The 15,730-nt window shown below is 46.9% G+C and overlaps 2 protein-coding genes and 1 pseudogene across 2 annotated transcripts; 2 read left to right on the top strand and 1 right to left on the bottom strand.

The window, feature by feature from the left end:
• Positions 3,381-8,431, top strand: LOC8071774 (fimbrin-4). Its single transcript, XM_002454336.2, has 15 exons — positions 3,381-3,552; positions 3,682-3,809; positions 3,938-4,108; positions 4,223-4,473; positions 4,596-4,767; positions 5,122-5,160; positions 5,246-5,314; positions 5,420-5,536; positions 6,071-6,282; positions 6,458-6,616; positions 6,693-6,892; positions 6,997-7,163; positions 7,246-7,342; positions 7,472-7,563; positions 7,745-8,431. Exons 2-15 carry the CDS (start codon positions 3,723-3,725, stop codon positions 8,024-8,026), a joined length of 2,115 nt encoding a protein of 704 aa, XP_002454381.1. The 5' UTR covers positions 3,381-3,552; positions 3,682-3,722; the 3' UTR covers positions 8,027-8,431.
• On the bottom strand, positions 9,996-11,339 carry LOC110434842 (annotated as a pseudogene).
• Positions 11,770-12,967, top strand: LOC8071773 (BAG family molecular chaperone regulator 5, mitochondrial). Its single transcript, XM_002454335.2, has one exon. The coding sequence runs from the start codon at positions 12,177-12,179 to the stop codon at positions 12,804-12,806; it is 630 nt and encodes a 209-aa protein (XP_002454380.1). The 5' UTR covers positions 11,770-12,176; the 3' UTR covers positions 12,807-12,967.

Raw genomic sequence — 15,730 nt, 5'->3', positions numbered from 1 at the left:
GAGCAACTTGATAACGTCTGAAATCCCTGGCAACATGACATCTGAGATCATGAATGAGCTAGGTCGGTAAAATTCAGCAGTTGAACGCCTGCAGTACTTCCAGTCATATTGTAGTATTTGCTTTCAACATATCATACCATAAAATCTCAGTGTCATCTCCGCACCATGACGAGGCATCAGATCTTTGCACATACTAAGGGCCTGTTTAGATTGGGAACGAAAATTTTTGGGGTGTCACATCGGATGTGTCGGAAGGATGTCGGGAGGGGTTTTAGAAACTAATAAAAAAACAAATTACATAGCTCGTCAGGAAACTGCAAGACAAATTTATTAAGCATAATTAATCTGTCATTAGCATATGTGGGTTACTATAGCACTTAAGGCTAATCATGGAGTAACTAGGCTTAAAAGATTCGTCTCGCGATTCTTAACTAAACTGTGTAATTAGTTTATTTTTTTATCTATATTTAATTAATGTTTCATACATGTGTCCAAAGATTCGATGGGATGGATGAAAAAATTTTAGGTGGGGAACTAAACAGGGCCTAACTACATAGACTTCTCTAATAAGAACCTACTAATCTGGAAAAGTTTGAAGAACCCGTCAGTTTATGATGGTAGAAGAAGAGACCAAGCCAGAGGACGCAGAGGCCCTGGGGAACAAGAACAAGGCCGGCCTGCACACGACTTTGTTTCCTGTAAAATGTGTGCAGTGGACTATCGTAGCAGGTTGGCTTTGCGCTTCTCCTAGGCCCGGGCCGCCCCGGCGTAGAGTTCGGTGAGTTGGTGGGAAATACCAGAGGCAAATCGGACCAATGAACAGTGCCGAGAGACCCGAATATGGGCCAGGTCGACCAAACCGGTGTAGTTTGGCCCAACACTGGCACTGTGCACCGGAAAAAGGTCCATTGGTAGGGAGGGACAGACGTTATTTCACTATGATTGTGCTGACCCTTTTCAGTTTTCAGCCACACACGACACATAGCCACACAGGGGGGGAGCTAATATTATGCAACGCCGCTTCACGTGAGCGGAGTAAAATCGTCACGCTACAAAAGACGTGTGAGCACGTTCACGCCGCGGCCCTCCCCACCTCGTCGGTCGGACGCATGTGCCATGTGACCAGGCGGAGGCGGATCATCAAACTCAAACCCATCGCGAGATGCTACTTTTATTTAGAGAATTCCCGCTCCTGTTCCTCCGAACTTGGCATTTGGCCGCGTCAGACCCCACCGCTGCTGCCTTTTTCTCTCTCGACTACTGTTGTGTTGCCGCCGGGTCACAACTCGCACGCGGTGACGATCGGCAGGCGCCCGAGATCGGCGCCGAATATAGTAAGCAAGTAATGTACTGCTGGCGACCGACGCAGCCGTGCCGCTCGGCACAAACACAGCCGTGCGGGCTGCAAGCCTGGCGATCTGGAAATTTTCGTGGAGGGCATTGGAACGACCGTGCGAGACAATTTTGACAGCAGGAGCGCAATTGTCAGCTAGTACTATACTAGGCCGCTGCGTTTACGCCCGGGCGCCCAGGCCCCAGGGTCATGCGATGGTACCTGCTTTGTTTGCCGTCTACTTTACGGTGATGATCTCCCCAAGGTGTTTCCGTGTTTCCCTTTCATGTCTGATGCGTCACGGGAGTCGCTGAATTGTTCGATCGCCCATGCAGCTCGTACCGCGTGCAACCACAAGCACAGAACATTCTTGCGATCATAGGTGGAACTGGAATAGTTGATAGATAGAGCCGAAAATGTCGTTCAGCGTCCGTCACAAGGTTTTCCTTTTGCAAGTCTGAATATTTGTGCATCTCCATTTTTGCTGCAGATAAACGAGCTGTACAGTAGTACGTGTGTGTCTCCGGACGAGCCACGCGGTCGCTGTGATGGGGCCTGACGGGGCTAGGGGCGGCGGGGGTGCGGGCATGCAGGCAGCCATGTGGAGTGGTACATGTACGCGGGCGGCGGGACTGGTTTGTTCTGACGCCAGGTAGAGTATCGCGTCGGAACCCGCCAAGCCAAGGCCGGTGACGCTTTCGGCAACACAAATCGCAGGGGACAAGGACGCGCTGTCAGGCGGTGGGCCGCGCCGAATTGTCGGTCTGATACTCTGATCTGGTATACGAGCTGGACCCTTAAAAAAAATTTAGATTTCTACTTATATCGAATTTTACGACACCATAAAACATTAAATATAGATAAAAAAAATAATAACTAATTAACCTGTAATTTATAAAATAAAATTTTAAACTTAGTTAGTATGTAATTAAAAGTGCTACACTATTTATTTTATAAAAAAATTTGAAGCCGTGGACGGCACTCTGTGGCTTCTGAATACCTGTTTAACTCGTGGGTCACCGCTAACCGTGTATCAACATTAACTCTGAACTGTTTTCTATACGCAGTCTTGTAACAATTACCTCGGGTTCGCACTGCCCGTTTGTGCATGAATCAACCCCTGAGTTTGTAATGAATTGATTTGATGTTTATGTTTTCAATAATTTTTTTCTCTTTATCTAATAGTATTTTCTCTCACAATATTAATAAACACAGTCATGACTTTTCAACAAAACAAAATAGTAGTAAAAAATCATTTCTCCTACGCCAGCGATCTATCTACCATGCATAAAAGGTCTATCAATTCAGTCCTAAGCATCTCCAACCATTATGCATTTGAAGTTATGCATTTTAGGCAAATTGCAAACCCCAAATGAAAATGGTAAGGCTAAAATCGGGTGATCTCCAACCGTTATGCAAAATGCCAAGTCTATCATCTTTTTTTTCTCGGAAATTTTGTTTCGCGGCACTCCTTTCCGCGCGGCCAATCGATCCCGCGCCAAACAGCCCGCCGTCGTCTCCCGTTCACCAATTCCCGTTGGCCATCAGTTCGTCGTCGTACAGGTTCGTCCCTTGGCTCCAGTACCGATCTCCATCAGGTCCTGTTCCCCATCAGTTTCCGGTCGCCGGCGTTGATGAGGAAGGCGTCGTAGATTCGTCCTATCGCGCGCTGCGTCGTCCTATTGTGCGCTGCTTCGTCCAAACGCGCGCGCAAAGCTGGCGAAGGAGGACGCGCGATGCTTCTCCTATCGCGCGAAGTGGTGGCGGCGCGAAGGGAAACCGCGCGAAGGGAAGAAAAAAGCCCGCGAGGTGGAACCGAGAATCCCGTGATCTCTATTTGCATAGCCGTACTCCTTTGGCATATATGCCAAGTTTCCCCCTCTAAATGCATAGCTATGTAAAATGCAAAGTCCAAATGCATAACGATTGGAGAGATTTTTTTGGAGTTTTATGCATTTTGATAAATGCCAAGTCCATTTGCATAATGTTTGGAGTTGCTCTAGCATCGGGAAGACGACAGGAAACTGAATAAACAAACACGAGAAACCGGCCCCACCCCTTGCCCTTACCTCCTCTCCTCGTCTCCACCACTTTCCGTCTGCGCCCCGGCCCCCACGAAATCTGGAGACCTGGACGCCATTGCTCACATTTTCCGTCGAGCGCAAGGAAACCGCACGCCAGGGGGAGAGGGTGAGGGATTGCCGTGACCAATTCGAAAGGTATCTCCTCGCCACGCCGCGCCGCACCGTCCCTTCGGCGGGACGCGCCATCCTCCTCCTCACCCCTTTTCAGGGGGTTCCATTACATCCAGGCCGCGCGACCACTCTGATCTGGATTCGCTCTTGCAGCCGCTTCGGGCGCGGGTGGAATCGGCCCGTGGCCGGCGGAGATGTCCGGATTCGTCGGGGTCGTCGTGTCCGACCCCTCGCTGCAGGGGCAGTTCACGCAGGTCGAGCTCCGATCGCTCAAGGCCAAGGTGACGTCCGAATCCGCGGGCTGCTTCTTCGTTCCCCCCTCCTCCTCTGCACCTGAAACAGCAGTTTGTTTTGCGTTTGGTTCGCCGGTTTTGTTCACTTGGGTAATTTTGTTTTGCGGGTGTTGCAGTTCGTGTCTCTGAAGAGAGATTCCGGCCATGTCACCACTAAGAATCTGCCGGGGCTGATGAAGAAGCTGAGGGGGCTCAATGAGGTGGTCTCTGAGGAGGAGATCGCGGCCTTCCTGTCGGAGTCGTACCCCGACAGCGATCAGGAGATTGAATTCGAGTCCTTCCTCCGGGTACATACATCTCGGCGTTTCTCTGAGATATTTCAATTATAATGTCGACAGGAATGGATTACTATTCTCAATTTTTCTGATGGGACTAGGGAATCTGGTGCGGTGTTGTTGCAGGCGTATCTGAATCTGCAGGCTCGGGTGAGTGCCAAGCAAGGTGGTGCCGGCGGTGGCGGGGGTGGCAAGTCGTCGTTCCTCAAGTCCACCATCACTACGCTGCTGCACAACCTCAATCAGGCAGAGAAATCGTCTTATGTGGCGCACATCAACACTTACCTCCGTGAAGACCCATTCCTGAAGAAGTACTTGCCCATCGACCCGTCTGGAAACCAGCTGTTCGATCTCATCCGGGATGGTGTTCTGCTCTGGTTAGATGCCTCTCTTGTTCTAGTCATTAGTAGCAGAGTGCATTCCCTATTCTCGTTAAACAAAAAAGTTATCTGAGACTAGACATTGCTGATGGTTGTTCATTTATGGTTTATTTTCTCAGCAAATTGATCAATGTAGCTGTACCTGGGACCATTGATGAGAGAGCAATAAATAAGAAAAGAGTTCTTAACCCGTGGGAGAGAAATGAAAATCACACACTCTGCCTCAATTCTGCCAAGGCCATTGGATGCACTGTTGTCAACATTGGCACTCAGGATTTGGTGGAGGGAAGGGTATGATATGTGTGCCTGCCCTTGAAGCCTTACTTCTAACTTACTCATACGCTGCAGTTTAATTTATCTGGGAATGTTAAGTGATGATGTTCATCAAACTGCCCTACGATGCTTCATTGTATTGTACAATGCTTGTTTAACTTGGGCACCAGACTAGCTATGGTTACTACTTTGTACCTATCTCTCTATTCTTGACACCTATTGGTACATGCCCCGTATTTTTGTTGCTCTTTGACCGTTTGCTCCTTGTTCTCATCTTGCATGGACTCTGTCACACTCATTTCTCAGTTTTTATTCAAGCAATTCATTGAAGAACCTGATGACTTAAACAAACTTATATTGTTTTGCATGCAGCCTCATTTAATTCTTGGATTGATATCACAAATCATAAAGGTAAGCATTGAACTGAGCTTATATTCAGGTGTGGTTCAGCTTTTAGACTATTGCTTCATCGGATAAATATTCGTTGCTTTATCAGATTCAACTTTTGGCTGATCTGAACCTCAAGAAGACACCGCAGCTGGTGGAGCTATTTGATGACAGCAAGGTAAACAAAAGCATTTTGTCATTGTTTTCTCCTGGTAGTTTTGTTTTTTTATTTCATATATTTGTGTTTCTTAAAACAAAATTCATTTTATTGCTTATTTTGCAGGATATAGACGAGGTTTTGAGCTTGTCACCAGAAAAGATGCTACTTCGGTGGATGAACCATCATCTGAAAAAAGCTGGCTACAAGAAAACTGTTAACAATTTCTCTTCAGATGTGAAGGTGCATATGACAAACAAAAATGCTACTGAATTTACCAGTTACTTGTTTGCTAATAGTTCTACTTGATCTATCTTGTTGCTGCATTATATTGACAAACTAAAGCTGGTTTTCAAGACATTTGCTAAAGACTACTTTATTCTACCATATCCCTCAGCTGGATGCTATTATCATCTTAGGCAAAGGCAACCTTGTTTACTTCCAAAAGATTTTGCAAAATAGGAATAGTACCACTTTCCTTTGTATTTGACAAATATTGTCCAATCATAGACTAACTAGGCTTAAAACATTTGTCTCGCAAATTACAAGTAAACTGTGTAATTAGTTATTTCTTTTATCTATATTTAGTGCTCCATGCATGTGCCACAAGATTTGATGTGACGGGGAATGTGAAAATTTTTGCAAAATATTTTGGGAACTAAACAAGGCCATGTAAAAGTGTGTCAGACTGGACTCGGTCCATTAAAATTGGTTCAATTTTTCATTCTGTGCTTAATCCGTTCAACAACCATGGTCACACCGGTTAGTTCTGTACAGGATGGTGAAGCCTATGCTTACCTTCTGAAAGCTCTTGCTCCAGAGCATTCCCCTGAAACTACATTGGACATCAAAGATCCGAATGAGAGGGCAAAACTGGTACTTGAACAAGCGGAGAAGTTGGACTGTAAGAGATACTTGACCCCAAAGGATATTACTGAGGGATCTGCCAATTTAAATCTTGCATTTGTTGCACAAATATTCCAGCATAGGTAAACATGGCTTCCTTTCTTTCCATAATGCCACCAAAAACCTAAAACATCTAATATGTGACTTATCTCGCCAACTCATGTGGTCATTTTTCCCATGTTCCGCCACATTTACACTTAAAGTTTAACAGATAACCAGTCATCTGATCCTTGGATGCTATTGTCCTTTTCTGTTCAGGAATGGTCTAACCAGTGACACCAAACAAGTTACTCTCTCACAGACAGCAACACGTGATGATGTTCTATTATCTAGAGAAGAAAGAGCCTTTCGGATGTGGATCAACAGCCTTGGGGTTGAATCATATGTGAACAATGTGTTTGAAGATGTTCGCAACGGGTAATAAGACATGTGATAGATTCTGTCTTTTTCTCTCTCTTAAATGATTTGGTTATTAATGTCCACTTTGATGCAGATGGGTACTTCTTGAAGTACTTGACAAGGTGTCTCCTGGATCTGTCAATTGGAAGCTGGCAACAAAACCTCCAATTAAATTGCCATTTAGAAAACTGGAGAATTGCAATCAAGTTGTAAAAATTGGGAAGCAATTAAAGTTTTCTTTAGTAAATCTAGCTGGGAATGATATTGTTCAGGGAAACAAGAAATTGATTGTTGGTGAGTCTGTCTGCATCATTTTTTTTCTAGTGGCACTAATGGATCATCCTCTTAATATCTTGTTTGTAGCATCATATAACTCAAGTTTTCTGGTGTTTTTTCAGCACTTCTGTGGCAATTGATGAGATTCAATATACTCCAGCTGTTAAACAAACTGAGATTCCACTCCCAAGGGGCCCAAGGAAAAGAAATTTCTGATGCCGATATTCTAGACTGGGCCAACAGCAAAGTGAAAGCGTCCGGTAGAACATCTCGAATGGAAAGTTTCAAGGTGCCCAAATGAACATAAGCTTTAAACCCTATTTTTTTGTCAGAAAGCTCCAGTTGCTTAGTTTCATGTTTTTCCCCTTCAGGACAAGAGCTTATCAAATGGATTATTCTTCCTTGAGCTTCTAAGCACAGTACAGCCACGGGTTGTGAACTGGAAAGTTGTTACTAAAGGGGAAGCTGGTCTGTTCTCAACCCATATACATTCAGTTCACTACCTGATAACCTCATTCCGACTAATCATTTTGTCATCTTCACTAATTGACTCAAAACTGTATCATAACTAATCTACAATTTGTTTTTGAATGTCAGATGAGGACAAGAAGCTGAATGCTACCTACATCATTAGTATTGCAAGGAAGATTGGATGCTCTGTGTTTCTGTTGCCAGAGGACATCGTCGAGGTAAAATAGCTATCGCTAGTATATATCAAATTCCTTGTAGTGCTGCCATCAAACATGAATTAAATTCCCAATATGTAGCATTACTTAGTAAACAATGATTCTGGTTCTTACTTGTGAATCGTTACTTAGCCATGCCATTACGTTATGGCTTCGAATTCTTACGTTCTTATTGGTTCAACAGGTGAATCAGAAGATGATCCTAACACTTACTGCTAGCATTATGTATTGGAGCCTACAGAGACAGCCTCAATCACAATCTGAAATGCCAGAACAATCAGAACCATCTAGCATGACTTCAGATGCAGCCTCTGACATTGCCTCTGAGGATGGTGCTTCAACGACAGCACCATCTGAGTCGGAAGAGGTGAACTCGCTGTCTGATAGCATATCGAATTTGACAATGGATGATGCTACTTCAAACGCCCCACCTGCTGAAAACGGAAATGGTGTGGAAGGGTCCTGATGGTTATAATTATGCAGACCCGGTTCTTTTTTGCTACACAGTGCTGTTTTTTATATACAGGAAATAGTGCTTTCATGGTGCCCAAAGTCGTCGCTACCAGAAGTGGTTTTTTAATACTTCTGCTTCCTGAGTATGGTAGCTTGATAGATACAACAATTGCAGATAGATATAGATGCCGTTTGTTCATCCGCTTATACTATAGGGGAAAAAAGATAATAGTAATGTCGCCGGCTGGGTATTTTCTGTATTGCTGGCAGACCCATGCAAATTTTACTTCTTCTGTACCTTGTCGATCAATTCGTTCATATGTTTATTGGACTAGTCATCGCTTGTAATGCTGTTGCTGCTCTGAACCGTGCCTGTACATAACATATACTTTAAAAAAAGGTTTTGCCTTTCCCGAAATTTCTGTTTATACTGCTTTTATTTTCGTTGTTTGCATGGGATTTATTGTCATGAGGTTTCGATTTGATTTGACTGACGGCATTTCAAATCGCATCCAATCCCCGTTTTAATAAATCATTTCAGAAGCCAAAATGAGCAAACTGCTACTCTGCATCGTTCATGCTTCTTTCGCATGGGGTGACCGCAGTTGCCTCGTGCCCTCATGTGAGAAGCACTGTACACTCACCATTTCCATGCGTCATTATGTCAGTTTTTATTTTTATATATATGCAGGGGAAACACGATGACAAGATGACTTAAGTTGTTTAGCATCGAATGCATAAATACTTTACAGGGCTAAGCCCCTAAGAGGCAGGCTCTTAAAGAGGTAGTTCCCTGCCATTACTCAGTACATAGCTTGCTGCTCCTCTACTGCTACTAAGCTGTATCATGTAGTCCCTTTTCCCCGACTCCTTTATCCACTGCACCTTTCCCTCGACCCTCGTCGCAAGGCCTCGGCAGTCGGCACCGAGGCAGGATGCAAGCCAAGCCGGAAGCTACGGTTCCTTCGCCATCTCCGCCATTGCTGCCAGCTCCATCCTTCCATCGACGAAGAATGGAGGAGGCGAACAGCGGCGTCGCAATGCTGCGGCGGTAACCGGCCTACACGTATCGGCGTCGTCGCGGCATACAAGGACAGGCCAGGCATTCGATTTCGTTAGCACATTACTTACTCACAGTTGCAGCAAGCAATCGTTTTCTTGCTCTTGCTTAGTTTTTGCTCCCTCGCCTGCAATCATTTCCTTCGTACTTACATTACTCCCAGCTGCAGAGGGCTGTGGATAATCTCGCAGTTTTCAGATGATGGTGTGTACGGCTATTTTTGCCTGGGTGGATGGGTTGATCTGTGTGTGTTTCCCTGGGTAAAAACATTCACTCTGAATCAGAATGAGAGTATCCCTGTGAGCTGTGACGATTTTTCTCGATGTGTTTAAGTTCTCTTTCCTTCCTGCGATTTCACGTCGAAACCACGATGGTGTACATATAGTACCTCACTTAACTCCTGTACCTTTGTATTTGCATGCTTGGTATGACGCATAATAACTTGTGTTCATCACTGTGCTTGCGCCTATGAAGACGCAAAACAGCTCATTTCTTGGATCTTGGTGGCTGGGATAAATTTTAGATTTTGTATCTCCTAAGGAATAAGGAATTATGGTTTTACCTCAGCACTAAAGCTAAATCTGCAGAAATGCATGTATCAGTAACATATCAAATCGATATCGTTTCGTTTACTTTCGAATTTTATCTTGGCAAGCTGCTAGCTAGTACATTGGCACTGTTGTGACGTTCTTCCATCACTCCTATTGCCTATTCTTTCTACAAGAAGAAGAGGTAGCGTCATCCTCTCGCCTTTTGCCCTGTTCTTCTGTAAGCCTACGGCCGTATGAGTGACCTATGCCCTCCGTGAACGGCGAGCCTGAGAATGCCCAGCCCCGAAACGTCAACGCCGAGCACAGTGCACTTGTTGTTGCACGAGCTAGCACCGCTCTCATGGTCACTGTCTCACTTGCTGGCTCACTGGTCACTGCACGCCTGCGGAGCACTGAGACGACGACGGCCCGGGGCACGGGGAGGGGACAGCACTTGCTCGCTTGTTTTACTCGCGATCCGGCCGCATCCCACCGAAAAAACCCCTCGCGCACGACCCGCACATGTAGTCGTCGCTGTCTGAATTCTCCCATAAATCGTGGTCGGCCCGCTGGCGCCGCTCGCGCAGACACCGCAGGACCGGTGCGGTGCCTGCCCGCTGCGAATCCCCGCTGCTCCACTGTGCCCTCTCCGCGCGCGCGCGCGCGCGGCCAGGACACGGAGCTGCGCTGCGCCGACGAGCGGCGGTAGCCGCTTGCGGCTGCGCTGGCCGCTGGGAGCGTGCAGTTCTGCCGACTGCCGAGCCTCGGGCATTGTTTAGTTCACTCTGAAAACCAAAAAGTTTTCAAGATTCCCCGTCACATCGAATCTTGTGGCACATACATGAAACATTAAATATAGACGAAAACAAAAACTAATTATACAGTTTAGCTGGAAATCACGAGACGAATCTTTTGATCCTAGTTAGTCCATGATTGGATAATATTTGTCACAAACAAACGAAAGTGCTACAGTACCGAAATCTTTTCACTTTTCGGAACTAAACAAGGCCTCGGCTGACGCGTGGGCCGGCCGGTCCCCCCGCGTCGCGTCGCGTCCTAGCACACCTGGTTTTCGGGCGTGGTGCTGGTAGCATTTGGCAAGTTCCGTCTCGTGTGTCGCATGCTGAAGGCTCGCCGCTAGATGCCAACGCTCGATCGACGTACGGGTTTAACAAATATAGTAACGAGTGCTCGATGAGACGCCTCGAGGGGTGGTATCCAATGGCTCTGGTGATCGGCGCTTGGCCGTTTCATGGAGTTGTCGCTGGCTGCGCAATGCGATCGCATTCGCGCGTGCGTGGGTGCCTGTTTTTTTGTGGCTTGGTGGAGTGTGCCGTGCGTCCCCTGTTCAGGATCTCGCCTACAAGCCCCAACATAACGCGGCTTGCATCGCGCCCTAGGGATTGGAATTTGGCGGTGACCGGCAAGTGCAGGTTGACCTTGTGTTTGACCACAAACTTGAACGACAAATGTTAATTTGCTACGCCACATGACAGGATTTAGTGAAGGGAGAAATGTTTAAAACGGATGACTAGCGTATACCCAGATTTTAATGGCGCGTCCCGCGAACCGGCCAACGGGCGAGCAGAAGCAGAAGTCCATGGCGTGCGCCGGGACCTGGAGGATGCCGCGAAGCCATGTGGATGTAGCCATGCTACTGCTTCCGCGGCGCCGGTAGGGCGGGTGGCGATGGCGAGGCCACGGAGGCGCGCGAGCCCGCTCGGCAAGGATGCCATTTGATGATTTGACCATGGCCGACGGCTCGGCGCACATGGCTCGGGCCGGGCCGGGTCGGGTCGGGACGGGGCGCGGGGGCCGGACGGCCGGGTGCGCGGGTGATTCGGCTGCGGGGGCGGTGTGGTGTGGTGTGCGCTTTTGATCACGTTGCCGGATAGTTCCGGTCTCTGGACTCCGGAGAGCCCTTTGGTGGGCTCAGCTGTTGATTGTGTCGGCAGCACTGCCCATAGCTTTGCTATTGCTATGTACACTCGCTTGTTGCCACTGCCTACTCAGTGCTTCGAGTACGTTCTTAGGGGAAGACGAAGGCAAGTCTCAAATTGTACTGAACATCCTCATCTTTAAGTGATCGGTAGAAGTATATCTGTTGCTGAAAATGTCAATTGTCTCTGAAGCTTCGTTTTCATCTGCTACAACTTACCTGTTACCTCGAGCTTATCTATTATTCAAAAGTATTTTTTTTCACAATAAATTAGCGAACAATGCTGCAAGCAAAAAGGATCGCGACGCCATGTTGTTCGGCAAACTCTGTTTCAGCTATACACGTCGCAGGGTTGCACCATTGAAAAACATGCCCTGTAGCCGGCAGTGGTGTACGCAGAGCAATGACGAACGTTACAGCCACCGAAAGAAAGAAAAAAAAAACAAGCGCAGAAAGCACATCCAGACCTGAACTCAAGCAAAGGAACAGCCGCGGCGCCGTGACCACGAGTTCGCTTCGCACAACGCTGTGCGCTCGACGATTCCAGATGCCACGGCAAACACAGCTGCTGAACTGCACGCCCTCCTCGCTCCACTGATCCAAAGCTGCGCTAGGCGCTCGCTCCAAGGTCCCCATGGGATCCTACCACCACTACACCTCCACCTCGCAATTCGTCTTCGCCGCCGTCGATTCCAACCCCAACCCCGAGCCCAGCCACAAACCCAGGACCACCGTCCAAATCCCCATCACATCCCCTCCGCCTCCGGAGGGGGCTCGGGAGCGATCGCCCGACGCGGTGGCGGCCGCCAAGATCCAGGCGGCCTTGCGTGGGTACCTGGTCAGGCGGCACGTCACGGCCGTGCGCGCGGCCGACGCCGAGGCGACGAGGCTCGAGCGGCTGCTCCGGCGGCAGGAGACCGTGGACGCCGTCCGCCGCGACGAGCGCGAGCGGGCCCGGTTCTCGGAGGCGCTGATGGCCGTGCTGCTCCGCCTAGATGCCGTGCCGGGGCACTACCCCGCCGTGCGGGACGCGCGTCGCGCCGTCAGCCGCCGCGTGGTCGGCCTGCAGGAGGTGTTCGACGCTGTTGTCGCGGCACCCGACGCGCAGACGTGCGGGGTACCGGCGAGCCTGGAGCAGGTTCTGGAAGGGATCTGGGGAGTCGGAGAGGCGCCTGTTCCGGTGCCGCCGCCGGCGGCAACGGCGGTGGAGGAGGAAGTGAGGAGGGCCGGGTCATGCTGGGGAAGGTTTTTTGGTGGAGTGTAGCGAACAGTGTAGGGTCATAGGGTGGCTACAGTCTAGTACGGTGCCGTACTCATGTGTACATGTATTTTGTGGATGTGTTGTATACGCATGTTGCAGTAAGCAGTGATCTCTCGTCTCTGAACGTGAAAGGAATACATAAAACTGTAAACATTTTTCAGTGAGTGGTGCAGTAGCGTAAGTATATTACACGGTACTTTGCTACTCTTTTTTTTTTTTTTTTTTTTGCTCGTGGTTAAGTGCAATGTTGTTTAGTTACGTTAAAAATGGTTTTGAGCTATGTGAATGGTTTTATGTGTGTGCTCTCTTATTAGAGAAACAAGTGAAAAATCTGTTTATAAACTCTCTCCATATGGAAATAGAAGTTGTTTAGGACATAATTGTGATTACTAAGGAACTATTAATTAAGGTATTGTTTATCCTTGAGTCTGTTTGCTTGTCTGCAGAGTTATGGCTGAAAATACTGTTTGTTGATTTATTGTGAGAGAAAAACACTATTGAATGAGTGACATTTGGCAGATAAGCTCAAGCGAACAAGCGGATGCTCGTCTAGTTAGTGCGGTGGTGTTTGACTTGGATGCCGAGGTTGAAACTCAGTGGACGCAACTTTTTTTTGCCGTGGCTTCTTTTTGCATGAATTTTTTTGTATGGTATTGTTTGGTTGGAGCGTGGAGTGCGTGTTGGCTTGTAGTCATAGCGCGGATGGGAGAGGTGCATAGGCACACGCGTAGAATGGCGGTGGCCTGCATGCACGGCGATATTAACGTCGCGTATTAACTTGCCACGGGAGCCCAAGCGTACGCATGCACAGGGGCAACGACATCCAATACTCTGCATGCATAAACGACTTCTTTTGCTGCAAACGTATTCTGCGCTAGAACGACTCCTATTTCCATACGAAGGGAGTATGTCTACTTCTAACTTTTTTCACACCTCCTAAAATAGGTGGTGCTTGAATCTCTGTGAGATATCATGAGATGTTTTGCTTCATTAGAAGTTTCTTGAGTGTCAGGGTTTCTGCGTATTCGATGGACTTTCCTTGGCTTTTGGATTTCGAAGAGGTTGTTGGAGGCAGATGATAGGGCGAAACAGTGTGGTGGCAATGGCATCATTAAGATTGAGTGGGTGGAGGACGAATGTCATGCCACCTAAGAGCAGAGGAGCTTGATTTGCCCTAACAGTTAGTGCTACAAGATCAAGAGCATAGATCCAGTGCCATTGGAGACCATATTAGATGGTAGAATAAGGAAGCAAGTCGTGAAGGTATGGAGAGCATGCACATTTATTTATATTCAGTGAGAGAAATAATTGAGATTGAAGATGACTTATGAACAGTAAGAAGAAACTCTAATTTGATGAAAAAAACTTTGACTGGAGAAGGAATATAACTCACCTTTATTTTACTTGAATATTAGCAAGGAGCACTAGACGTCTTAGTACATCACTATCTCATTAAATTGGTCTCGCCTTAGGATTAGGGTTTTTGTTAATGGAGGGAATTTTGTTCATAAGAGGACATTGATCTGTTCACCTACACGGCCACAATCTGTTCACTTCAATCTGTTCGCTTCCATTGGTCCTTGGTTGCAACTGCACAAACTTTTAGGTACGATAGAAGGGAATTTTAGAGTTGACGCCACATCTGTAGCAATAGTAGTCAAAAGAATATGAAGCAAACACACCTTATATGTTTTGTGGCCCAGAGATGAGTATATCATAGAGAAAAAAGATCATATGTAATGAGGAGAGAGATGCATAAGTTTCTTGCACTATTGGAACTCTAACTTTGAGTTCTATTGATACCTCTTAGATGTCATTGATCCAATTTTCAACCACTTTTAATGTTAATGAGAATGACATGGAAGATATTGATTTCAGCGGTGGAAACTATGAATTACTAGATTTCATCACAATAAGAATGCCCATATCAATGATTGAATGGCGATAATGGTCCAAAAGTGATGCTCAAAGTTTCTTTGAAAGTCTAGCCTACGAGCATTTCCAAAACACTCTCTATACCACTCTTCAACAAAATAGAAAACGGTTTTCAATATAATACACTCTAAACCATTATTGAAGTTCTTCACTCTCCGAAGCCCCCTTCTTGCTTTCTCTACTAATTGAGAGGCTACATCGTTCTCCAAATGTCAATATGTCTTAGTTCTCCCGTAAACTCTTTTGCAAGGAAAATATAAGTCAATGAAATATAGAGAATAAAACTTGGAGCATCTTCAAGAGAAGACTAATAAAGACCCCCAAAACTGATATTTGCGTGGTCATCGGTGAAAAATATGTCCAACAGCCCCCGAAGCCTCTGTCCAAATTTAGTTGCCTAAAAAAATGAGCCAGCGCCCCGCATATCCACAAAGGAAAGATGCGCCCCCAATCTTTCTCTCGCCCTACTCGCGCCATTTTCGTCGAGCATTTGGCATGGTCTGTAGCTCCACCCAAGAGTTGCCTCCTGTCTTTCAAAGGATTAGAAATCAGGCCACCAAGAGTTGCTGGTCCCTCCATGGGCATATGGCGCATGGCGGTGCCCAGATGCGGCGGCTGCCGTCCGTGCGGTAAAACCTTATCCAGGCGAATTGCGGCCTCCATCGTCTGACAACACTTTGGTGCGGTCACTGTCCACCAACGTGCAGACACCACTATCTCAATCCGCTGTCAAGCATATCCGCCTAAAACTCGGCATGTACCAACAAACAAGGACGAGCACACGGAAAAATCAAGATCCAATTATTTGATGATGTGGCGAGCTTAAATTATTTTTGGCTGCAAATATTAGGAAGCTGCTATGGTTGAAACTAATTCTAGAGGAACAATTGTCGAAGAAAGGTCTCAATAAAGTGTTTTGAGGGTAATTTTTTAGGAAGCTCTTGGAGTTTCTCTAAGAGGTGTGTTTGGTTTCCTGGCCAATTTTGAGCCTA

The sequence above is a fragment of the Sorghum bicolor genome, chromosome 4, assembly GCF_000003195.3.
Source record: "Sorghum bicolor cultivar BTx623 chromosome 4, Sorghum_bicolor_NCBIv3, whole genome shotgun sequence".
Lineage (NCBI taxonomy): Eukaryota > Viridiplantae > Streptophyta > Magnoliopsida > Poales > Poaceae > Sorghum > Sorghum bicolor.
This window is presented reverse-complemented; position numbering and strand designations above follow the sequence as displayed.

Excerpts from the sequence above, each read along its gene's own strand:
- LOC8071774 (XM_002454336.2), top strand. The coding sequence starts at position 3,723 with ATGTCCGGATTCGTCGGGGTCGTCGTGTCCGACCCCTCGCTGCAGGGG. Across the intron at positions 6,893-6,996 it reads AAACAAGAAATTGATTGTTG|CACTTCTGTGGCAATTGATG; the intron begins GTGAGTCTGTCT and ends GTGTTTTTTCAG. Across the intron at positions 7,164-7,245 it reads CTCGAATGGAAAGTTTCAAG|GACAAGAGCTTATCAAATGG; the intron begins GTGCCCAAATGA and ends TTTCCCCTTCAG.
- LOC8071773 (XM_002454335.2), top strand. The coding sequence starts at position 12,177 with ATGGGATCCTACCACCACTACACCTCCACCTCGCAATTCGTCTTCGCC.